Source organism: Drosophila sulfurigaster, chromosome X (assembly GCF_023558435.1).
Source record: "Drosophila sulfurigaster albostrigata strain 15112-1811.04 chromosome X, ASM2355843v2, whole genome shotgun sequence".
In the NCBI taxonomy this organism is placed as follows: Eukaryota; Metazoa; Arthropoda; class Insecta; order Diptera; family Drosophilidae; genus Drosophila; species Drosophila sulfurigaster.
In genome coordinates, this window is record NC_084885.1 from 4,115,694 (window position 1) to 4,141,724 (window position 26,031).

General features: G+C 38.8%; 1 protein-coding gene across 12 annotated transcripts in view; it reads left to right on the forward strand.

Annotated features, from left to right (window-relative positions):
* The window catches only part of LOC133849420 (uncharacterized protein CG43867), a 184,522-nt gene that overhangs the window by 149,849 nt on the left and 8,642 nt on the right, over nucleotides 1–26,031 (forward strand). For 5 of the 12 annotated variants that reach the window (XM_062285486.1, XM_062285487.1, XM_062285488.1 and 2 more), the window contains 4 exons: nucleotides 20,913–22,476; nucleotides 23,712–24,157; nucleotides 25,216–25,638; nucleotides 25,705–25,987. In XM_062285486.1, the coding sequence (XP_062141470.1) occupies nucleotides 20,913–22,476; nucleotides 23,712–24,157; nucleotides 25,216–25,638; nucleotides 25,705–25,987 (2,716 nt within the window). Of the gene's footprint in view, nucleotides 1–865; nucleotides 2,518–8,392; nucleotides 9,004–20,912; nucleotides 22,477–23,711; nucleotides 24,158–25,215; nucleotides 25,639–25,704; nucleotides 25,988–26,031 lie in introns of those variants that run through there. The other 7 variants (XM_062285491.1, XM_062285493.1, XM_062285492.1 and 4 more) reach the window with 3 other exon arrangements.

Here is a 26,031-nt window from a genome sequence, read left to right on the forward strand (position 1 = left end):
TCTTATCAGTTGACACTGACTTTAATGTTATTGTTTTATTTTTACGTAGAAATCAGATTAAGCTAATTTCATATTTCTAAATATACATATATGTAAATATTAAACAATATAACATTAAAAAACAAGACTAAATAACAAGATACCAAGAGTAAATAACAAAAACATCGTAAAACAAAGTCGTTGAAATTTATGTTGCATCCGCTGTGGCGCACATGGCACAGACAGTGTTGCAAAACGCCGGCATATAACCAAAACACAATGTTTGAAACGCGCGTGCGTGCGCACCAAATGTAAAAACAAAACAAACAAGACTAATGTGCATTTCAAACTGCACTCAGTGACACTTAAACTGTAAGCACACCAACAAGGGTTGCTTTACCTTAAGCTCGGTGAGAGATAGAAGAGTAGGCAAGAGAGCAATAATGAGAGCACGCATTGCAAAAGCAAGAAATGCATGTGTTTGTGTGTGTGTGTGTGTTGAATTGTTTTTTATGAGTGCGTTTGTCGGACAACTGCAGCGAAAGAAGTTTCCGCTTTGAGCCTGTCTGTAACTTTGTGCTACTCAGCATAGTTGCCAGCTGTATGCAGGACTCTGGCGAGGGGAGGGCAGTGCTGAGAGGCAGGCAGTCATTAAGGACAGAAGGAGGCAGCGACAGCGACAGCGACGACAACGTCATCAGGAATCAAAAGAAAGCCGAAAAAAGTGAAACAACCACCACCGAAAAAAAAGCTGACTGACTGAGAGGAGATTGAGCGAGCGAACAAACGAGCGAGCGAAAGAGCGAGTGAGCGAACAAACTGAACGAATGAACGACATAAGGAGGAACGACACGAAAGCAGCGTAACAAAGCGCAGAGCGCAAAAGTTGTGCAAAAGAAGACTTGTAGCTGCTACAACGCTGCTGCACAGGCTGCGTTTTATTTTCCGTTTCGATTTGTTTAAACAATTTTAAAAACCAACTTCAGCAAACAACTGCAACACCAACAACAACACAACAGCAGCAGCAGCAGCAATAACAACGGTGATAACAAGAAAAGCAATTGGCAACAACAATAACAGCAACAACAAACCAAGCGACGACGGCGACGTCGACTGCGACGCCTGTGTTGTAAATTTGGAGCGTAGCCAAAAAAAAAAAGAAGCCAAAAACCAAAAAATACGAAATGAAAAAGAAATTCAAATCAAATCGAATAATATGTAAATCAAATTATCAAAGTGCATAGTTAAGGGCGCGCGCGATTAATCACACGAAATCAAATTCATTCAAGAAAATTGATATATGTAAATGAAAAGAAACTAACAAATGAAATGGAAGCAGCAAAAATGTTACGTTCAAGTGTGTGAAAAAATTAACCAATATATTCTTTTTGTGTGTGACTGTTTGTATTTGTGTAAGTGAGTGTGGATATGTATGTGTGCGTGTGGCGCTATCTATTTGATGATGACAGCCAAATGTGCTAAACGTAGTAAATTATAGGCCAAATTTCGCATTGTATTGCGCAAAAATATACACAAACCTACAAACACACACACACAGACCCAGCGGCCATTCACATTTACAACGTGCGCGCTTGTGTGTGAGTGAGTGTGTGTGTGTGTGCGGCCACCCTACGTTGTGTATTGGCGCGCGAGCCAGAGAGAAAGAGAGAGAGCTGGGTAATTGGAGAGCAGAGCAGAGCGTGAGAGCGCGCGCACATGTCAACGACAGACAGCTGACTGGCGAAAGGCGAAAAAAGGAAGCAGCGCACACACGCAGCACAGCACAAAAGGAGACAACAAACAAAAAAAAAACGCGTGAATTGTGCATAAACTAAACTAATTACGTACTATTTAACAATGTGAGCGAGACAACGCAGCAGCTTATTAAGCTCCAAACATATCATAACAAAGACACCAGCAGAAGTAAAGCCAAAGGAGAAGCGAAAGGAAACGTCCATTTACAAACACAGCAACAGCAACAACAACAACAACGAGAACAACAAAAACACCAACAAAGCAACTGTATATATTAGAAGAAGAACAACAAGAAGTAGAAGAAGAAGAGGAAGAAGAAGCTTTCTGTCTACTGGCTGCTGTTGCTCTTCCAGCATTGCCAGCAGCTCGCATCGCTTCGGGCATTGCCAGACGCAAATGCCGCTACAATAAGTAGCTCTTACTTAAAGCTAATGCTAATGCATAGATAAGTGCTCAACAACAACAATTGTTAAACGGCAAATTCAGCAAGAAGAAGAATGTTGCTCTGTCGCCGACTGAGTGCGAAACATCGCCGCTGTTGCGTTTGCTGTCGACACAAACAAAGAAAATTCCAACAGCGGCTGCTGCACTAGCATGATGCACTACAAATGAGCCAAACCTCTCTCCCTCCGCCTCCCACCAGCAGGCTTCGAACTACAACAACAACTACTACTTAAGATAGCTAATACAACGACAACAAACAAGAGAACACCAACAACAACGACTTATATATCGAAAACGAGCAACGAACCAGTTTTATGAATGGATAACTATAGAAAGAAGGTAAGCAATGCAGATGCAGTTCATCAAAAGTCCAGCGAAAACATCCTTGATCCTTAGGTTGCATAATACTTCAAGGCAAACAACACTCCATAATCTTCTTTACTTTTATTTCGTATTTACTTTTAATAGATTCTGAAATTAATGAAAAGTTTCAGATTGAGAATGAAGTCCTAAAATATCTCGAGACTTCATTAATTAAGAAACTTAGTAAAACTTTCTTAGCAAATACAAATATCAAGCATCATTTATGAAAGCTCAGGGATATGAATCTTCTTAAACAAATATGTAAAACTTATAGTTTTTACTCAGTGTGATATTTACATATCCAATAAGAATTCTTAAGAAAATTGTATATTAGTTCCAAAGTTTTACTAAGTAAACTTGTCATTTACGTTTAAGATCGGACTTGAATTTAAGCATTCCTATGCTAAACTTGTTGAAATAATATATGGTCAGCATAAATTCAACTCTTTTGTTCATAGTTCATATAAAAAGAAAAAGAATTTGACACTTTCTTCTGCATTTTATTTCAAATCAGTTGCAACTATAATTAGCTGAGATCCTAAATCTAAATGACTTTTAAAACATTTCCCGAATTCTTGCTGTACAATTCGATTGGGTAATCCGATTGGACGCCCACCTGGTTGACGTTCTCTCCCAAGCACCCCAACGACAAAATAAGAAGGGAAACAACTAACCGCATAACAAATTTATATTAATTTTATATGCATGTGGCAGCTATAAATAGAAATGGGAACCCAGTGCTTCATTCACTCGACATGTATCTAAAATCAACTCATAACACTCAAAAAAAAATGAAATTTATGTCGCATTTCAAAATCGCTGAAATGTATGGTCCATAATTTATGTTGAGCATCAGTGCAACATCTCAAATCCCCAACTCTCTAAATTCCTGTTGCCTTGGGGCGTTGCAGAAGTTTTCCCTCGCTCTCTCTCTCTCTGTCTCTTGCTTCAATAACGGAATTCAATTAAAACATTTCGCATTTCGTATTTGAACTTTTAACCTTTTCGGTGGGGGCCATAATAATTGGGTCACTCTCGGCAGCTGATGGGATTTTTTCAATTATTTATCCACTTATCTGTTTGTCGTCATCTCTTTGTTGTCCGGTTTGCGCGTTTGCCAGTTTTGTTTTGTTTGTTTGTCTTGCTTGTTGTTTATCCCTTTCCCCCAACGTTTCGATTGTGGCGCCTCTGGCACTCAACACATCATCATCATCATCATCATCCACATCAGGCACAAAAATACTGCAAAATCAATTAACGTGCAACGTGGGCAATGCAACTCTCAACTCACGCTGCCACAGACAATCGCATCAGTTGCAGCTCTCGGCTGCCCAGTTGATTGATTGCTGCCTGCCCCAGTGTCTGCCCCATAATGCAGCAGCAACTTTGAGCTGCATTCATTGCTTGGACACGTGCCAATCTCTCGCCACTCTCCCTCTCTCGCTCTCTAACACTCTTTCTCTGGAGAAATGCTGAGCAAGATTCTCCTCATCTCAGCAAACACTTCCCGATACTTCCCTCTCCTCAAACACTGGCCATTTATCTCTGTGTAAACAAAGCGCTCAGATGATTTGATACAAAGATACTAAACAAAAAAGAAAGATACAAAAAACAATAAAAGGGAAAATAAACAGTTACATTTAGACGTCGACTCATAGAGACCCGTACTTCTATGTGGGCCAACGTTGATTGCATTCGCCAGTCAAGCTCACTATTAATGCATTTTGCCAACCAGCCGGACTTGGCTATAAACGAATACTCTACCTTAAAGGCACTCAAGTTGGATAAGTTGCTTGCATCGAGCAAGATACATTTAGAAAATCGAGATTAGTAATTATTTTATATAAAAGAAATGTACAAAATTCATATTGTAATACAATCATCAATAATATTAAAAAGTAAAAAAGAATTCCTCTACGCATTAGCATAATTTTTAATTCCAACTGGGTTATCAGCCTTTACATCAATATTAATATTACAATTTTAGCTACAATTATTAATAGTATTACAAATTTCATTAGTATTAGGTTGAATATTAGCATTATTATTAAATTCATTACTTCACAAATGTATCGATCCAATTACCAATGGTAGCACAAATTTCTTAAGCAATAAGATTATTATTAAGTTTACTATAATAGAATAATGCACATGAGTCTTCATAGTATTACAAATTTCATTAGTATTTCGCTAAGTATTAGCATTATTATTGAATTAGTTATTATAGAAATGTGCATTATTATAATATAGTAAGTAATCCAATTATCAATACTACCACAATTTTCAAAAGCATTCCTTTAAGCATTGGAATTTTTATTCATATTATTGCAAATTTCATTAGTATTTCGTTGAGTATTAGCATTATTATTAAGTTTATTATTATGGAAAAGTGCAACATAAATATTAGAATATAGTAAACAATCCAATTACCAATAGTACCACACATTTCATAAGCATTTCTTTAAGCATTAGGATTATCATTAAAGTTGCTATTATAGAAAAGTGCAAATGAGTCTTCAAATAACATATTACAAATTTCATTAGTATTTCTTGGAGTACTATCCGTCTTATTTCTTATTATAAATTTGTTATAAAAATGTGCAACATAAATATTATATGTTAATATAGCTCTTGATCCAATTGTCAATAGTTCCACACTTTTCATAAGCATTCCTTTAATAATTAGAATTTTTATTCATAGTATTACAAATTTCATTTGTATTTCGTTGCATACAAGCATTATTATTAAATTAATTATTATAGATATGTGAATCACAAATTTTATAATGTAGTTATTAATCAATTGTCAATAGTACCACACATTTCATAGGCGTTTCTTTAAGCATTAGGATAATTATTAAATTTGCTTTACAGAAAAATTAAAATGAGTCCTTAGCATTTACATTAACATTGAAATTACCATTCAGGTCATTAACATGTTAGTTTTAAGAAATTCAGTACTATTTCTCTGCGAATTAGTATTAGTTTTACATTCTTTATTAAAGCAAGTTAAACCTAATCTGTGCATTACAGTGCATCCACAGGTTGCGTATACATATAACGTTAATTTCCCTTTCCATATATTTTTCACCATGATTATGCATAAAAGTTCACAGAATGAAGAGAAGAGAAGTGAAAAGCAAATCGCGTTGGCGTTGCAGCTCTCATTGTTGTTGTTGTTGTCGTTGTTGTTTATTTGTTGCTCTGTGCTGCTTCAGTTGAATTAATGATGCATGCATCCGTCATCAGAAGGCAACGTAGTCGCTGACGTTGACGCGGACGCTGATGCTGTTGCAGTTGCTGTGGCAGTTGATGTTGTTGTTGACGACGGCGCCACTTTCGCTTGATGCAGCCGCCCACTCGCAGTCGGGGCGCCCTCAGTTGGCGTCGCTGTCGACGCCCGACTCCTCTCTCCCCCTCTCTCTCTCCCTCTCTCTTGATATGTGTGTGTTGCACATTTGAAAAATGTAATGCGTTGCATTTTTCTCTTGATTTAAGTGGTCTTTTTGTTGCCATTGCAGTTGCAGTTGCTTTCTTTACATACATAAGTGTACATACATATACATATACATATATATTCAAAAGTCATCAGCAAGTCGACGACATCATTTGGCGGTCTCGACAACGCGACTTGGCTCCAACATTAATATGCATTTAAAAATAGCTGCAGCGAGTAAGAAGTAAGAAGCCGTTGCAGCAAGTTGGCGACTCCATGCAACAGTTGCAGTTGTTGCATGCGAATGATGTGTTGAGCCTGCACATAGAATAGAATACTTTTGTCAATTACTTGATTCTCCAGAATCCTAACTGCACTTTAGCAGCTGTTCGATGTGAGGTTTAACTTTGCGATATGCGAAAATTGCCGATTTGAAGTCGTGGGTGGGGGGAAGCGAAGTGTTTCTTCTCTATTTTGGCTGCCAGCCAGTCTAGTCATATGTGCATGTTTTTTTTTTTTTTTTTTGTTTTGTTGTTTTTCCTTCACTCTCTCTCTCGTTTTTGCTAGCTTTTTTGCTGTTGTTGCATATGCGTCTAGCCAATAATCTTCATGCTGGCTGGCGCTCTGATAGATGACAAGGACGACAATGAAACTGACTCATCTCTACCAAAAAAAAAAAACGAGCAAACAAACAAAATAAACGTAGAGAGATGCGATGCTTCGTTGTTGTTTTTTAATCAGACAAATTGTTGACACCAACCGCAAACAATCAGCTAAAGAGCCCTCGACTCGACAAAAGGGGTCGCGGTGACTCGGGATCCCAAGCAACATGTTACATGTTACCATTTTTGGCTGTACATTTATTATTTGCTCCAGGCTCCTGTTTTCAGGCGTTGCTTGTCTGTTTGCTTGTTTCATGTTTGCTTCTTTTTTTGGGGTGAAGGAACATTCTGTCCAAAACTTCCTTTCCCCTTATCCCATCTTTCCGGCGTAGATAAATTGTGCGGCGATGCTCTGCTCCGCTCTCAATGCTGTTCCTCCGACACATAATCTGACAACTGACATGCATCTCTAAGCCTCACCTCCCGCTCCTTGCCACCCCCCATTCCTGGACCCTTCACTGGCTCCTTGCACATGACACGCACTTTTGGCCGGAAGGAAGCCAAAGTGACTGATGTTCGGTCTGAGGCTGTTGCTCCATACGCCACGCCCCACGTCCCACGCCCCACCTACCCATTATCCCCTGCTTCCTTTCCCCTCCCAGTTCCGCCAAGCACGCCTCCTTGAGCAAACTCCATTTCGGCATAGCTCGCAAACTTGGAGAAAGTCATTGACACCAGCATCTAGAGGAAGATGTTTAATGCTTAAGATATCCTGTATTCGATAGAGTCTTCAAAATAAATAAAATAAGATGTTCCCAATACTCAATATGAGCTTAAAAGATATTGAAATAAGTTAATAAAGTTTATTATTACTATTATTACTATTATATATATATATATATATATATATATATATATATATATATATATATATATATATATATATATATATATATATATATATATTATTATTATATATATATATATATATATATATATTATTATATATTATATATATATTATTATTATTATTATTATTATTATTATTATTATTATTATTATTATTATTATTATTATTATTATTATTATTATTATCATTGCTATTATTATTTTTTACTTTTATTTATTTTAGTTTTACAATACCAAATCTCAATCACTTCATCTTTTGATCTATTCTGATTTGCGCATATATATTATTTTAGAGTCTAGCCAACTAATTCTCTGCAAATAGTGCGTGTATAGTAATTAAGCCAGTTGCCGGCAAGTACCGTTAGCTGTGTCATCCTCATGTGAGTCATCTGCAAGCACAGCAAAGTGGCATGGGCACAGCAACGAAGAAGAGTTAACGGCATGTGGCAAGTGAGAATGCCATTAAAGCGCCTAATGCAGAATACAGAAGCAATAACATTAATGACCTAACCGATATTCGCGTTTAGCTGCTGATAAAGCGCTGAGTGATTTCCCTAAATTTCCCTATGTATCACATAATGTTTATTCAATAATCAACATATTATTTATTTATACACACACACACACACACACACACGCAAGCAAGGTGTGCGTGTGTGATATATGACATATATTGCAAGATGTATTACCTGCCACCCCAAAAATAAAACCAACAAGCAAATGCTTCGCTGCGCTTCGATTCGCTAAAACTTCCCTCGCTCAGCTGTCCGCACACACACACACACACACATAGAATTTCCCTCCTACACGCGCATGAAATTTCCCTCTTGGTACTTTGCTGGCTTGCTGTTTGCCGCTTTACTGGCAGACGTTTCAGTGCTTCACAGTTGCTCGACTCGTGCGCGTCGCGTTGGCGGCGTCTCCAATTTGTTGCATTCACATTGCCGTTAAACTTTGTGGTTCGAAAATCGTGCATCGGCATAGCTCAGCTTATCAAACGTTTATATTCTTACAAATTTAATAAAGAGTTTTTCTTAACTGCAATTTTTTTCTCTTTTTGTTAACTAACTGAGAACATAAAAAAAACTTGAGTTTTTGTGCTGCCTCACAAAGGGGTGCCTAAGAATCAACCCTCGAAAGTGTGTGTGTTCACGATCAGCGCCCGCTATATTTCTAGGCCTACCCTTCTCCGCCCACCACCGTCGGGCAAAAACCGGTTCTATACACACTCAAAATAGTTTGGCCACGCGAATTATTATTATTATTACTACTACTACGTGCTGTGTGCGAGATTGTTGAAAAACAACCCCCATCCCTTATCAGGAACGAGCAGCCCTCGAGTCCCCAGCACCAAATCCTCATCATGCCAATGAACTTCTGATCTTATAAGAACAGTGCTAACCAGAATATTGAACACAGTGCTGCGAATTTATTCAACCAGAAGCGAAATTGAAAAATCTATCAAAATGGCAACTCTACTAAAGGAACAGGGCAACTGCACAATCTGCCCAAAATGTATGTACTGAACAACGAAAAAAAATTATAATACTTAGTATAATAAATGTGTCTCAAATGACTTGCAATCTACGCCTCAGATTATTATATTATGGGAAAATTATTTCATGAAAATCTTCTCATAATTTACTTCATATCTTGTTACAATTTATTGAACATATTCAGTTGACAAATGTTCTTTAAGACTAGATCCCAAACAGCTGTTGATTTGTATCAATTCTCTACTAAGCTACTTGGTTTATTTTAAGCTGAATGCCTAATATTTCAAAATTAGAGTGAATAAATTTACTTTTTATTAAGAAAAACATTCTGAAGTTGTGTAATTTATACTAAAAATTATCCTTTCTTAGAACTAGTTTGATTCTATTAAAATCTTAATATTTATCCACTATTAATTTAGCAGTATTTATTCATTGTTGCCACTCGAAAAGTTTTAAATTTTTGAAAAGAATTTTGTAACTATAAAATATATATAGATTGATGAATTCAAGAGCAAAGTATTACACGTATTTTCAATTAATCAAATTATAAACTTAACTGTCTGGCATCATCATAAAAGATTCTAAATTATTGAAGGACCATATTGTCTGATCTCTCAGCGTAAATTTTGCAATAGCAGCTGTGTCAAAAGTACCATAAAAATCGAATATTTATGAGAGAGAAAGGAAAAGAGTTCGTAGTAATGAAATGGAGAGTGAGAGTGGGCGACAAAATGTTAGAACGGGAGAAGGAGAGGAAGAGAGGAGAAGGGAACAAATGAAATGCTTTTAATTGCTTACAAGTTTTTCGTCTATCTTCTTGTCTTCTTCCTCTTCTGTTCTTCTGTTCGCTCTGTGTGTTCTCTTCATGAGTTTGCTGTACGAAGACTTGAACGCATCGCTGAACTTCAGGCAAGGCGGCGACATGGATGAAGTTGTCTTTGTTGTTTTCCCAGATTTTCACAGTTTTCGCCCGTTGTTATGCGGGGCAAACAGTCGCTTCACGCTTAATTGGTTGGCAACAACGAAAAGGTCACGTTTATGAGTTGTGATCAAAAAAGTTGGCGTCGCCTTTGCAATTGCAGTCCACAAATGGCTTTAAAAACTCAACCGCTCGACGAAAATCAAATGGAATAGAACAGAAATATATCATACTATATCGATATTGGGGTGTATTGCTCTCGAATATTATAAATTCTCTGCAATTAAATTAAACGATTTGTCTGTATGTTGCAATTTATCAGGGGGAAATATTTCCATGCATTTAAGTTTGTCTAAAATTATATGACACCTCTTCAAGTTTAGTTTCAGAATCGAAAAACGAAAAAGAGCGGAATAAAGCATGAAGAATAATAGCGCAAAGTGAAATACACAAAAAGGGATATTTTTGACTCTGTTTGCATCTCCCGTTTTCAAGTAACGGTAAAAAAGCACATAAGCTTAAATTTTAGCTAGGCTGCACTTATATGATTTTCGTGAGCTTATTATGGATTAAGTGAAGTTATCAAACATAATAAGCAGCATATAAGCTGACAAATAAAATTACATCACGATTTCAACACTCTAACTTCAAAGGGTGTAAGTTTTGTTCTCTTAATGTATGCTAAAAATTTAATCTTTTATTGTGGATAAATTAATACACAATATGTCTCTAAAATTTTGAATCATTTGATAATAGGAAGAACAAATTCCAAAGCAAGCTGTAAAAAATCAAATGTTACAGTTTTGCACTCTTTCTACCAAAGCTTTTTATTTCAGTTCCCAAGCTTTTTTTAACGTTAAAGTTCATTATTGTACATAGATGATTAATATTTGAGCACAGATTTCTGACATAAATCAGAAAGGCAGCTCTTTAAAAAAGCAATTATTATTTAAAGCCCAAGCTTATATCTTCCTTTATTGTGTGCACACTTTTTACAAACTTTTATTTAAATATATATATATATTTTTGCCACAGCCAAAACTAGCAAATAGAATTTGTTTTGAAGTGAAGCTGGCTCAAACAATAATAATTGTTATTTTAAAGTAGAGATGAGCAGAGACAACAATGTCTCACTCTCACTCTCTCTCTTTCACTCTCAGACTCACTCGCTCTGTCGCACTTACACATGAATGCACTTTTTGTCATTGCCCAGGCAACGTATGAACAAAGGCCTTTTTCTAAATTAAAAAAAAAAATAAATACGTGAAAAAGGGAAAACAAAGTGTATTTGGAAGAGGGGAAGTGAGGAGAAAGAGAATCAGTTGCAGACTCGCCTCAGTTCGCTTTGCTTTGCTGTTGCTTTGTTGCTGCTGCTTGTGGGGTTTCCCCGCATAATTAACAAAAGGGGAGCAGAGCAATGGCAACTTCCACAGTGTCTCGATCATTGGAGTTGGAGTTGGAGTTACAGCGATGCACAGCTCATTGCAGTCGCCTCTGTCGCCAGTCGGACGTAAAAACATCATTTGCACCAGGGCCAACAAAAGTGGATGTAAAAAATAAGAAAGCTACAGAAGAGTGTGCTCGACTGTGAAATACCCGCTACCCATTTTGAACAAAACCAAAATATTGCGGTAATATTCTCAAAATATACTAAAATGATATACCGAAAAATATTAAGAAATGTCAAATGGTATATTTGGTATATTTATATGGTACTAAATTCAAGATATACTATAGAGTGAAAAATATACCTGATTGTTAGCCAAAGTCCAAAGATTGCCCATACAAAATAATTTGTTTAATAACTTCGACAATTTTTATCTGATCGCAACCAAATCAGGAATCACAAAGACTATATTAATTATTGTATATACCAATACTTGCGACTCTAGCTTTAAAATGTTCGCGCTTGTTATTGGAGTTTTGTCAATTTGCGGAGGTGGAAGTGGGCGTGGCAAAAATTTTAAACAAACTTCATTTGCGTGCAAACATAACAAATGCTGTCAACAAAAATTAAAGTTCTATCTCTTATAGTCTCTGAGATTTAGATGTTCATAGGGACAGACGGACAGACGGACAGACAGACAGATAGACAGACAGACAGATAGACAGACGGACATGGCTAGATCGTCTCGGCTGTTGACGCTGATCAAGAATTTATATACTTTATAGGGCCTTCTTCTACCTGTTACATACATTTCCTGGCGCCACAAAGTTAAAATACCCTTCTACCCCATGGGTAACGGGTATAAAAAGTAATCCCAAAAGAAATGGGAAATAGGAGAGAGAGAGCAAAGTAGTGGCAAAGTGGCATGCCACCCGCGCTGTCAGTGACAGTTGTCCAAAATTATTATTGAAAAGCGCTGAAAAATATTGCCGGCAATAGCCATTTTCTTCTTTCATTTTCCACTTTGTCCACTCTCTGCCAAACACACACACACACACACACAATTGTTTGCCTTTTGCTGCAGATGACGCTCGAGAGTGGCCGAAAAGAGGTTGCAGAGACTTTGTCTGGGGCTGCTTAAGATGCTAAAAATCTGCAGTCGATAGCCAAACACTCGTCTCGTTTTAAAGCCAACTTTACCGTCGTTGGCTGAAACTTTTATCAGCAAGCGGAGAAAACTTTTGTTTTTAGTTTATTGTCTGGCAAAAGGCGCAGCAAAGTTTTTTGCCTCGACTCGCTTTTAGCAAAACTGATTAAGTTGAGCTGAGCTGCGTTCTGGGCGTGGCAGCCCATCAGCCTCCTCAGCCTTGCAGGCAAATTACTCGAGTTGCAACGCGATGCCATGCGATGCGGCATCATAAACAACTCCAGAGTGTGTTTTTTCCCCCACTAAACGAATTAAAAGGAAAATCCCATTAGGCAGCGCATGGAAATCTCTGACATTTTTCATCTGAAGTGCTGCCAGCATTTAAAGCATAATTAAAGTGAAAAAAAAGAGTGTTGTGTGTGGATGCCACAAAGTATGCAACACGTTCGCCAAAATGACACACGTCAACGCGTTGCACTCAACAACACGAGGCATGAGTGGCACTTGTGATGCGCCACAAAACGTGGCAATGTCCGCGAGATTTTTAATTGTTCTTGAGCTGACGACAAAAAGACTCTGGAAGAAGGAGTAGAAGTTGCAGAAGACAATGTTGCCGGTGTGGCAGCAGCAGCAGCCACGTCGAGCATAATTTGCAACAAGCACATTTTCAATTTCAAAGCTGCCAAAACATGCTGCAAATATTGACATTGACTCTAATGGAAAAGTCGTCATCAGACAGAGAGACAGAGACAAGGCAGAGCGAAGAGCTAGTTTAGTTAATAAGATGATGCGACTTTAGAGAAAGAGAGGGAGAAAAAGAGTTTTAGCTACTTGGGATTTAATTCAAATTTCTTATGGTGTTGCCAACAATTTAAAGCCACAAACGAAAAGCTCAGCGTGGAGCATGGGGCAGCCAGATAAGTGGCAGTGGCAGTGGCAGTGGCAGCAACAGAAGCTACCCCAGACTAAGCGACGACGCAACACAGCGCGACACAAGGCAACAGCGACGCGTGCCACCTCGTGGGGCAGAGACAGAGTAGGAGAGAGAGAGAGAGGCTGCAGCTGGGAGGGAGCCACAATATTTTATGGAGTGTTGTCTAGAGTGGCTGCTGTTGCTGCCGCTTTGTTGACTATAAATAACAATGGAATCATGACTCGAAATTAAACGTCGAAAATGTGGCATGACAGCCAAGACGAGGCGAGGCGAGGCGAGGAACGTGTGGGGCATCAAGCGTGTAGGGTGAATGCTTGAGGGGAGCACAAGAAGGAGGAGGAGGGGGGAGGAAGCTATTTGCTCAAGATGTGAAAGAAACACAAGAAACGCAAATAAAACGCAAAGAGGCAACATGTGAAAGACGCCAAATATGAGATGTGCAGCAAAGTGGATGCCCCAGCAAATTGATGCAGAGCAAGTGAGAGATGGGGAATGGAGATAAAGAGAATTTCGGGGGTGGGGGGGAGGGGGGTGGCAGATATCAACATTTGTGTGTGTTGCCCATTGCGATGTTGCGGCACATTTGTGTGTAATATATATTAACAAATTGCCAAAGCGGCCCATCAATTTGTACAACGGAAAGCGAGTTCACTTCCACCACCGCCCATCCCCCCCTATTCAGACTCGCTTTTTGCCCCTCGCAGACAGCTGCATAGAAAAATGAGGCAAGCCAAGATTGAAGAACTAAAGTGCTGTCAATCAGAGGCAATAAATTGCCAGCTGTTCGAAGCAGATTGAGCGAAAAATGCAAAAGAGTGAAAAAGGGATTTGCTTCCTAATGAATTACCTTGCAAAGGTAGCAATTCGAAAGGATAATCGTCTTCTACTGAAGGATGTTCAATAAAGAAAGTCAAGCGGATAAAGTACAATAGATAGCAAAAAATGTGAAAATCTTGAGAATTTTAATGAATAGAAGAAAAGTATATACTTATGTAGGTTCAGAGTATTTTCTATATACCAAATATAGTTTTTGGTATATTTTAGTATTTTTGGTAATAAAGTATGTATGTTTAGTATTTTACGGTATATTTTAAATGTACTATATCGATATACAAAATAAAGTCTTTGGTATATTTTAGTATTTTTCGGTATATTGAATTGGTATATTTGTTGAATATGATATTATTTCAAAGGGTAGCTTTCTTACTTGTTTTTAAACATGTATGCTTACAATGAAAATATATTAAGAATTTTTGTTCTGGGAAAAAAAGCATTCAGAAAATATTTAATTCACAATTTTTGAACGCTGAGAGATTATTTTTTTAAGTAACTCCATAAAACAGACCCTCAACAGCTTGGTCGTAAAATAATCAAATTGAATTATCACAAAAACTTATTCCTTCTCATAACTATTCAATAAACCAAATATAATTAAATAAGTTGAATAGCCCAATTGGCAATTAATAAATACTTTATAAATTCTTAAAAGTAATGTCTAACACGTTTATGTATTATTAAAAATATTGTAAAAAATATATCATACAAATAACAATAAACACTTAAATATTATATTTAACTACCTATTTAATTATCAACTATTTAATAACTAAAAGATAACTAAATAAAACGTAATTTGTTTTCTTGAAGATCAAACAATATGTTTCTATACAGAATCATAGAATTTTATAATTAAGTTATCATTAAAACAGTTATTTACTCCTAATTATGCAATGACTTAACTATGTATAAATAACTTGGTTTCTTGGTAAATCTTTTCCTTTGAGAAATCTGCTTTCAAAATGCCCACAATAAATGAGCACATACATAATAAATTGCATAAAGAATTTATTCAACTAACAGGCGATCTAAATTATTACGCGCAAAAACTAATTTGATTAAATGGCAGAAACTTTTCTTTTTTTTTTTTTTTGCAGGATTAAAAGTTCTGCTGCTGTCCAGCATTATTATTTATGCTTGTTACGCACAGAACGCCACCTGGCGTTCGTGGTGCATAACTCAATCAGCTTAATTGCATAATTTATGCCCTCGCATTCTGTTGTGTTGGTTTCTTTTATGTGGCGCGAGTTTCTTTTGTGTGCAAGTGGTGTACGTAGCGCCATCTAGCGGTCGCATTAGTAGCCATTACAAACTTATTAATCATCTGTGACAGCCACACACACACAAACATACGCATACAGTACTGAGTCACCGCAAATGGCCATTCTATGGCTCGCCACTCACTTCTCTCTCTCTCTCTCTCTCTCACTGTTTCTGCTGTTCTCTTTGCTTTATTGCTGCTCTTGGCAGCCAGTCGGCTTAGCAATAGTTAGTCATCTGCTGGGTGGCTGCCCCCCTTCCCCCTTCTCCATCGCATTCCTCACTCTTTCAACCCTTGCAGAGCAACTTAATTGCGTCTGCTCATTTAGTCATAAAAAAGCAGGATTCATGCTTCGCCAGAGCACGAGCCAAAGGATGGAGAAAAGTTTGTTGCCAAAAACAAATTTGATTCCCTCTGGAAGAAAATGATTATTTATTATGTGCATCCAAAAATGCTCGCAAACTTTGTGTCTCTGCGTCGCATTCACAAATTTCAAATTCAAATTCAAACATTTTTTTTGCATTCATGCATAACTCACTCATCGCTATCTTGCTTTGGGACATAATCGGATTGTGCGTTGGGGCAAATTATTGTGTAGGATTCTTGGGCTTACAGTTAATGCAAGTGGCATGCAACACAGACAGAAGCAGCTAGATTTATGTTAAGTGCCAGACGATGAGGCCAGTCTGCAAAAAAAGAAATGCAGAGAAAACTTCGTTCGCATTTTCCATTTTCCATTTCACATTCACATTTTGCCTTCGATGCAGTCAGCAATAAAAATGTCGTTCCGCAATAAAAAATCGAATTGTTTCCTTTTTACGCTTGACAGTTGCAGCTGCGTTCAGCCGTAAAGCGCAACTTGCCCCCACTTCAACTTCAACTTCAACTTCTATTTCTATTTCTAAAGACCCAAGTCTTGGGCTCTTTATGAGCTCAGGAGGCAATAAGACGCGACTTTAATTCCAATTCAAATCCAATCAAATAGCGAAAATTGCCGGATTTACTTTTGGTTGGCAGCTCGGCAGATTTATACTAATATATCTGACTGACATTTCATGTGGTTGCTGTTGCTGTTGTTGTTGTTGTGGTTGCCACAAGCCACGGCACGACAGCTTGTGGCAGCACACAGATAAAGTCAACTGTGTTTGCCCCAAAGTTTCAATTCCTATTTGTTCTTTGTCACAAAGCACAAACAAGTTTTTCGCATACGCCTAAATGCATTCTACTATATCCAAAAAGGATTCCAAACAAATGCTAAACTTTAACCCCAGTTCCCTCCCTCCCTTGTTATCCCCTTCATATGTTAAACTAAACTTTAAACATTAGATATCCCATTTGTTGGCATCTTCAAAACGAACAACATGAAAACAAAACGTTGCACAACTTTTGTTAAATGTTGCCTTCGTTTTATTTTTTATTTTTCTTCTTTTTTTGGGGGAGGGATGGAGACATCAAATTTTATGGCCCAAGTTTTTGGCCAGAAACTTGAAACCGAAAGAAACTACTTGGGCGTATTTAATGCCTTGATTCACGCTGCCCAGCTTAGCTTCTGCCTGGCTGCCAGGCTGCCACACAACAGCTGCATGCCACACAAAGTTGCATACTTTTTGCCGTTGCAAAAGTGTCGCTGTAAATGCTTTGACTTTTGCCAGACTTTTCCACTTTCCACATTCCTCGCCTCTCCCCGCATTCCACCGCACTTAAGCTTTTTATAGACTTTTCAGGCCACAACGTGGTAACATATTTTAGCCCAGATTAACTTAAAATGTTACACGTTAAATTATGAAATCAACTGCTTACGTTTCGGGGCAGTTTTATGCATTTAAAGAGTTGCTCACAAAAAGGCAATTAAAATAGTAAAACTTGGAAATGTTAGAAAAGAAATTAATAAATAAAATATGTGCTCTCAATTACTTTAGTAAAACTTTTCAAACCCAAGAAATATTTCACTAAATTATAGAATAAAGAAAAGACATTTATTCACATTATTTGTATAGCGTTACTTTCAAATTATTAAGGAATTTCTACTTAGGTGAATTGTTTGTGGTTAATTCTTAATTAAAATAGTTTAACTCTTAATCTGGATTTTTATCATAACTTTGTGCGTCCAGGCAATTGGAGGCATCTTCGAGCCTATAAAGTATATATAATATATTCTTCATCAACGTGCGTCTGTCTGTCTGTCCGTCCGTATGAACACCTAGATCTCAAAGACTATAAGAGATAGAGTTATAATTTTTTTCGGCAACACTTGTAATGCATATCAAGTTTGCTTCAATTTTTTACCACGCCCACAAATCGACAATAATCGAATACATGGTACATTGGTACATACATTAATAACTACAGTATTTAAGATTCCTAAAAATTTGGTTTCGATCAGACAAAAATTGCAATTGTGTCTTTGTTTCTTTGACTGAGAATCTGGTATATTATGTGCTCTATGGTATATTTTGAATGTAGTAAAATATTGATATACCAAATATAGTTTTCAATATATTTTAGTACATTTTTGAGGTATATTTGTGGTATATTGGTAGAATATAGTTTTATTGAAAAGAAACACGTAGAAGCATCTCACAGTCGAGCACAATTACTTATTCTTTTATAGTTTCAATTACTGATCAAAACTGCTAGTTTTAGCTATATAAATAAAGTGTTTTTTTTTTTTAATTAAATTATATTTCAGTTCTTCTATTTATATTTCAGTCAGTTCTAGTTATTATATTTCTCTCTTTCAATTATATTTAAATCAATCGATTTAAAATCGAATGTAAACTCTTGTTAAGTGCAGCTTTTCCAATTTAAATAAATATAATTACGTTGGACAAAGCTGTGAAAGCGATAGCTAGAATGAAGCCTTTGGGGCAAGTTTGATTACATTTTCCCTTTGTGTGATTTAAACGCATATGGCGCGGTGTCATCAACCGACAACCGACAACTGAGAACCAACGTCGATGGTTGGTATCCATATTTTATACTATATACTTGTATGTATATACAGTATATTTTTTGTTGTTTTGCATGACCATAACTCTGTTTATTCTCGGGCTTATAACTGTCGGCGGTTATTGAGGCGTTGTCAGTGTGTATCTCCCTCTGTGTGTGTGTAAGGATTGCATGTGTCTATGTGTGTGTGTGTGTGTTTGAGGAGCTTCTGTTCGTGTCAGAGGAGCAAGCATAAACTTTGGCATTTTATATGCGTCGGTCGCGTCCAATAACCTGACGTTCTCGTTGTTATTTTTGGCAGTCTATTTATTTTTAACATTCCGCTTCACTCTGCAGCTGAGCTTGAGTTGTTGAGTTGTGTGCGCAACATGATGTGGCAACGGCAACGGCAACGGCAAAGGCGGAGTCGAGTCTCGGGTTCCACGACCTGCAATCTCTCCACACACACACACACACAGACACACATCGAACATTGGACAATTGACCCATTTGCATTGTCAGACAATCCAAAGTGGCAAAACTAATAATGCAATAGGTGTAGACAGCAGCAGATAGAGGAAGAGGAAGCGAGGAAGAGGAGCATGTTGCAAGTGTGGCGCTCAGAATGCTTCCGGGTTTGGTTTAGTTGTCAGTTTGGTTTCCTGTGACCAGTCTCGAGGGCAACTTGACAACTCTTGGCAACTTGGCGTGCCAAATGAACTTATTCCTTGCCACATTCTGCACCTCGCCACCATCCTTTGTGTGTTCTACCACATCAGCTTTGTCTTCGTCTGTCTTTCGCATTACTTGCAAATTGTTGGCTGCCCATAAAAATGTGTACTGAGAATCCAGTGCAGAGCACATTTCCACATTCTTCGCATGATATTCTCTCTCTCTCTCTCTCTCTCTCAGCGACAAAGCCGTGTGTTAAATGCTTGCTGTCCCAAATGGTTGCGTTTAATTACACAACTTTTTTGCGCCATTGCGCCTCATCATTTACACACTCCTTCTCCTCTTCTTGCGCACTTGAGTCTGATTGCTTGCCTCTTCGCTTGCATTGAAATTAACGCTTTAACTAATTGTATATTCATGCTGATTGCATATATATTCTATATTCTGAATTTACTTCTTCATTTAACGAAAGTATAAGAGCATTAAAACAATTGTATTTATACACCTCAGACTCCATAAAGAATATATAGTATATGATTTATCAACGTCAGCAGCCGAGACGATTTACCAATGGCCGTCTGTCTGTCCGTCCGTATGAATACCTAACTCTCAGAGACTGTAAGATATATAGATATATAATACTTTGTTTCGACATCACTTGTTATGTTTTCACGAAGATCAAGTATTTCAAAGTTTTACCACGCCCACTTCCGCCCCCACAAGTCGATTTTCTGCACATACAATAACACTAGTAGTATTTATGATTCCTGAAAATTTGGTTGCGCTCAGATTAAAATTTTTTAAGAAATACTTTTGTATGACAAAAAACGCTTTTTTACTATTGGGTCTTGGTTGCTTTGTTAAGGAGTATATTTGTGGAATATGGTTTTGTTGAAAGCGGTTACAGGTATGATACCTGAGGTATCTCACAGTCGAACCCAGTCTTACTTCTCGGGCAATTCTAGTTGAAATTAAGAGAGCGAAAGGGAGCACTAAGATTGAAAAGTTGATTGTATTTCATTGAATTTTTCTTAGAAAAGTCCATTTTGTGTTCTTTGAAAATCATTTACCAGCGAGCCAATCATTATTTTAAATGCCTTTTAAGTCGTTTGTATTTAGAGAAAAAATTAGATTCTTCGAATTTTATTATTAGAATTATTTTACCAATATACTATTTGATAGTAATTTAAGCAGATAAAATTAGTAAAGTCTGCCAAAAAATATAAAAAAAATTAAAGCACAACTTTGGAAACTTTTGTTAAAGAGTTGACAACTTCTACTAAATATTATAATATTTTGTATGATTTTGAAGTTCGCTTATATTTACAAGAACTATTGGATGAAGCCAGCTTGATATAATTAGCTTAATTTTACGATTAAAATGAACAGTGTGAACATTTCAACTCTCAACTACAAAGTCCGCTAAGTAGTTATTTAAAATGCGTAGAAAAATCTTAAAAAATTTGTTTAAAATCGAATTTATAAAAACAATAGTATTTAACTATTACAAAAATCGTGAAAATCTTATCTTAAAAGTCAATTCAAAAGCGCCAAATTGAGCTCCTAATTATTACAAATATGCACACAATAAAAACCGAATATAAATAAAATGTATGTGGAAATTAAAGTGCAGACTCTGGCTCCTTCCATTTGCTGCCGCTTGCTGCTAAAGTAGATTAGTTGTTGCACGATTGAACGCTCTGTGGCAAGCAGACAAAGCGTGGGCATCAATTTAATCCTTGGGGAGCTTAGTGTAAATGTAATTGAATTGCGCTAAAGAAAGAAAAAAACGAAAGAAGCAAAGTTAGTTAACTCGATTGTGTTTTGTTTGCTCTACTTACAGGTGCGTGCTATGGAGCAGCGGCTGAGTGAATGGCCAAAGCCCCAAGCACAGCAGCAACAGCAACAGCAACAACAGCAGCAGCAGCAACAGCAATCGCATAGTCAGCACTCGCAGCAAAGCACGGCAACGAGTTCGCCCATCCACCAGCAACAGCAGCAACAACAGCAGCAACAACAACAGCAGCAGCAACAGGCAGTTGCAGCAGCAGCTGCATTGAGCGCAGCACTTGCCACAAGCGGCACAAGTGCCACATCCTCGTCAACGACATCGGACGCGGCGGAGAAGACAATCAGCTCATTGGAAATCCAGGTGGAGGAGCAACGTCAGCTGCGTTTGCATGACGCACGTCAGATCGAGGCCAAAGCTGCGAAGATCAAGGAGTGGGTGAACAACAAGCTGCGCGATCTCGAGGAGCAGAATCAACTGCTGCGCGAACAGAACATCAAGTGCAACCAGCAGCTGGAACTGCTCAAGAATCACATTGCCAATCAATCGCAGCGACACAGCATCGTCGGACCCGTGCGCAACAGTCTCAGCTTGGATGTGCAGGACTTTGCCAGCACCCCGGAGACACGCAGACGCAGCGAGAGTCTTGATCCCCAGGAGATTATCAGTCGCCCGCTGACCAGCTCGTATCCGCATCATCAGCATCGACGCAATCTCTCGATGGAGCCCCAGGAATTGGAACGCAATCTGGTGGCCGCAGTCGATGGCCTGACGTTGGCCCCACTCTCCAGCATCTCCAGCAAGGCGGCGCAATCGACAGCAGCGCGTCCGGATAGTTCCGACACGGATACGGCGCACGATTATGCCGAGATCTATACGCCATCGTGTGAGAAGTTGCCAGCGTGGATGAAGAACAATCCCGCCTTGATGGCCAGCGGCGGCAACTCGAGCACCACCACAACGACGACCAGCGAACTGGGCGTGCCACGTCCCCCGACGCCGCCCCTGCATCGCTTTCCCAGCTGGGAGGCCAAGATCTATCAGGTGGCCAACGATGGCCTCGCAGGCACAGCCGCAGCTGGCAATGGGCATGGCAACAGCAGCACGGCGGACAGCAATGAACACAGCCATGCCACACCGGATGTGCAGCAGCAGGAGCAGCACAGTCTGACCTTGTCGAATGGACGTGGACGTGGCCATGGTCATGGACATGGTCATGGTCATCATGAAGGTGGTGGTGGTGGTGGCGGCGGGGGAAACAGCGGCACGCTGGGCAGCAGCGGGACACCGGGAACGCCGCAGCCACCGACGAGGCAACAACAAACCGCCAGCGGCGGCTTCTGTGATATCTCTGTGCCCGTCTATGCCACGGTCAAGGGGCGTGCCTCGCAGATACGCTCGATGCCCTTCACCGGCGACTCCAGCGATGATTCGAGCGATGGCGAAGATCATGCCGTCATGCTCACCCACAATTCGCACAATTCCTCCAGCACGGACAACACGGAGACCTCCACATCCGGCAGCGCTTCGAGTCCCTCGAAGAGTCTGAAGACCTCGTCGAGCTTGAGTCCCGCCAAGCGCAGCGGCTCCGAGAGTCCCAAGAATGCCAAAGCGCGTGGTACGTATACGACCCGTAGTCCCTGTGAAACTCTCCGCCTCCTGCTTGTCTCGTAGCCCCGACTCGTAGCCTTAAAGCGAACAGCTTACAGCTTAGCACCACACACAGCACGAACCAACTAACTAAGTCAAACCAACTAACCAACATCCAACAATTACCAACTACTAATCAACTAACTAACTAACTCTGTAATCCCAACTAACTCTTTGATCGCCTGCTTATATCCTTTCTTTGTGCATCTATTCCTGTTTCCTGTCCTATTTATTATAGGAAATCCTTCAATTTCTCCGATAAATATCCTATTTCTAACTTTATTTATTATGTTCCACAATTTCAAATTGTGAGTTCTCATTTTCCCGAAATTCCCCACTTAAAGATTTATACGATTTTAGTCCAGAAATATTCCATTTCTATTTCTTATTTAAATCTTATATTTTCTACAATTATTTATTTATTATTTCCACAAATTCAAACTAGGAAATCTCATGAAATTTGAAAATGATTTATTTGATTTTATTTCAGAAATATTTCATTTATATTTTATATTGAAATGTGACATTTTCTTCAAATTTCTATTATCAATAAATATCCCATTCACATTTTTGTCCATTTTAAATAATATTTTCTTTTAGAATCAAGAAATGTTTTACCTTTTTGTTACATTTTTCTTTGGTTTTTATTTTTATTTTTAATTTATAATATTGCTATTGTTTATAATATCAAGTATTCCCTTGTTTCTATTCAATTTTAAATACTGTATAATTGTATTATTCAAATATTTTAAAATTCAGTTTTCAAATGTTATTTTTTTGGAACTTATTCATTCTGCATTCCATCGATAACAATTATATACATTTTTATTATACTTCTTCATTATTTTTTAAACATCTTCCATAATTCTTCCTTTCTTTTTTGTTGCTTCATGCAATTGCTATTCCCCTGAATTTTTCCTTGAAGTAATTATAGAAATTCCTCATCCACTCTAGATAAATCGTTGACTCCTTTAGCAAACCGTATTTGCCTGGTTCTTTGGCTTTCTGTCAAACTAAATACAACTAATTTTCAAAGCGTATTCTAACAAACGATTCTAATACAAACGGGTTGCATTTCCATCGCCCTTCGTCTCGCCCTTGTTGTCGTGATAACCGACCGCCATCATATTTGATTCCACCTCCGATTACCATTATTAACCCAAACATCGCCTTCATTAACCACATCCCACATCCGCCTAACAGTACTCACAACAATGACAACACGCACCACAACAACTTTACACCAACAACAACAACAACAACAAGCACATCACCATCACTATCAGCATCATCACACGTTGCCACACGCTCAGGCGCCACCGTTGGTGTCCGTGCAACATGTACAGAGCACGCTGCCACGCCTACATGCCACGACAACGCTCACGCCCACGCCCACGCCCACGCCCACGCCCATGACCATACCCATGACCACGCCCACTGGCGCGCAGCTGACGCAACTGCGCGTGAGTCCCCACATGCGTGGCACAGTAATTTCAGATCTTTCCTTTGAATCAGGCCTCTCCGACGACTACGCCCTGCCCCCCGATGCCGTCTCCGAGTCAACGTGCATGGACGCCTCGATGCCATCGCTGCTCATGCGTCAATCCTACGTCGATTCGCCCAGCAAGAAGCTCGAGTCCCTCGAGAAGGTAAGAACAGCTGTACTCACGATATTGTATTATAATGCTTTGGATATAATTATGTGACAATGATACACAGAAAGAAAAAATCTTGTTTTCTTAAGATCGAACAGATCTTAAATCACGATTTGCAAGATTAAATCTAAAATAAAACATTCTTGAAGCAAGATTTACAAATATTGATTTAAGATTTTTTCAACCTAAAGATTTTTGTTTTTAGGATCAAAAACATCTTAAATCGAGATTCGAAATCCACATTTCAAACTAGTTTTTTTCTCTTCGCATTCTGCATTTTGACTAACACTTTTCTTTATTAAACGCTATCTTATGAAACAATGACACGCTTCTACCTCTAACCATTTATAGTGTACTATTAATCAGGGAATTATTCAGTCAGTTAAAAAAATTAAATGATCTTTAAACCACTATTTAGTAAATGTTGCGTACAAGTTGTCGATCAATCCCTAACTATTAATTTTTGCATAAAAATGCCAGCCCTCTAGCTCTTACCATTTAGAATGTAAGTCGATATTTCAAGCGTCCAGTCAAATGAAAGGATCTCCGATAAGAAAATACGTATTGCACTCAAAATTTCATTTTAAGTTTGCAAACAAAACTCTAGTTAGGAAATGTGCTGCACAAATTTCAGCCTTCTTGCATCTACCATTTAGGAATTACGTTGACAGTTTAGTCAATCAGTTAGTTAGTCAATGCACAGGAACTGCATATGAACTGATAACTCTTGAATGCAGCCTTCTAGCTCTTACCAGTTTGAATCATCATTTAGTCAGCTAGTTTGTCAATTTAAAGGAATTGCGATAAGCATATATAGGCAATAAATCTACCGTTTAGGATTTGTTAGTTATTCAATCAGCCAGTTAAACACATTTTATGTTGTGGATAATTTGCTAACTAATGAATGCAGCCTTCTAGGTCTTACAATTTCGGATGCAAGGTCACTGTTTAGTCAGTTAGTTGGTCAATTGAAGGAAATTTCGATTAACAAATAAGTAGTAAAAATTAAACGAAGTAACTATATTCCTACCCATTCAATTCCTTCTCCTTAGATGGGGCACCTGGCCAAGCTTGGTGGCAAGCTGAAGACGTGGCGCAAGCGCTGGTTTGTCCTCAAGAACGGCAGCCTCAACTACTGGAAGAGTCAGCACGATGTGCAGCGTAAGCCGCAGGGTCAAATCCAGCTGGACGAAGCCTGTCGCATTAGTCGCGCCGAGGGCGCCTCCACATTTGAGATCGATACGGGCAAGAAGGTGTACTATTTGACAGCCGATTCGCACGCTACGATGGATGATTGGATACGTGTGCTGCAGAATGTGCAGCGTCGGAATGCGACAAAGTTGCTGCTCAGTCGCGATGATCAGAAGCCCACGGTGCAGGGCTGGGTGACCAAGGTGAAGAACGGCCACGCCAAGAAGTGTTGGTGTGTCCTGCTTGGCAAAATGTTCCTCTACTTCAAGGCACCGGCAGAAACCGTAAGTCGCAGACTATTTCTTGATTTCGCTCTCTCACTATATCAAGCACTGTCTTCTTTATTATAGAATCCATTGGGACAGATCAACATGCGCGATGCACGTGTCGAGGAGGTGGAACATGTGTCCGACTCCGATTCGGAGGAACGCGAAGATGCCGCCCAGGATCAAGCACGTCTCACGGTCGCCATCTATCCGGCACACCAGGGTCCCACGTATCTGATACTATCCGGCAAACCGGAGCGTGACAATTGGCTCTATCATCTGACCGTTGTATCCGGCGGCGGACCGAGTGCGGGCACACAATACGAACAGCTGGTGCAGAAGCTCATGGAGACCGACGGCGATCCAAGTGAGCCACAAAAAGATCTTTCCCTTCCCAAATGCATTTAATAT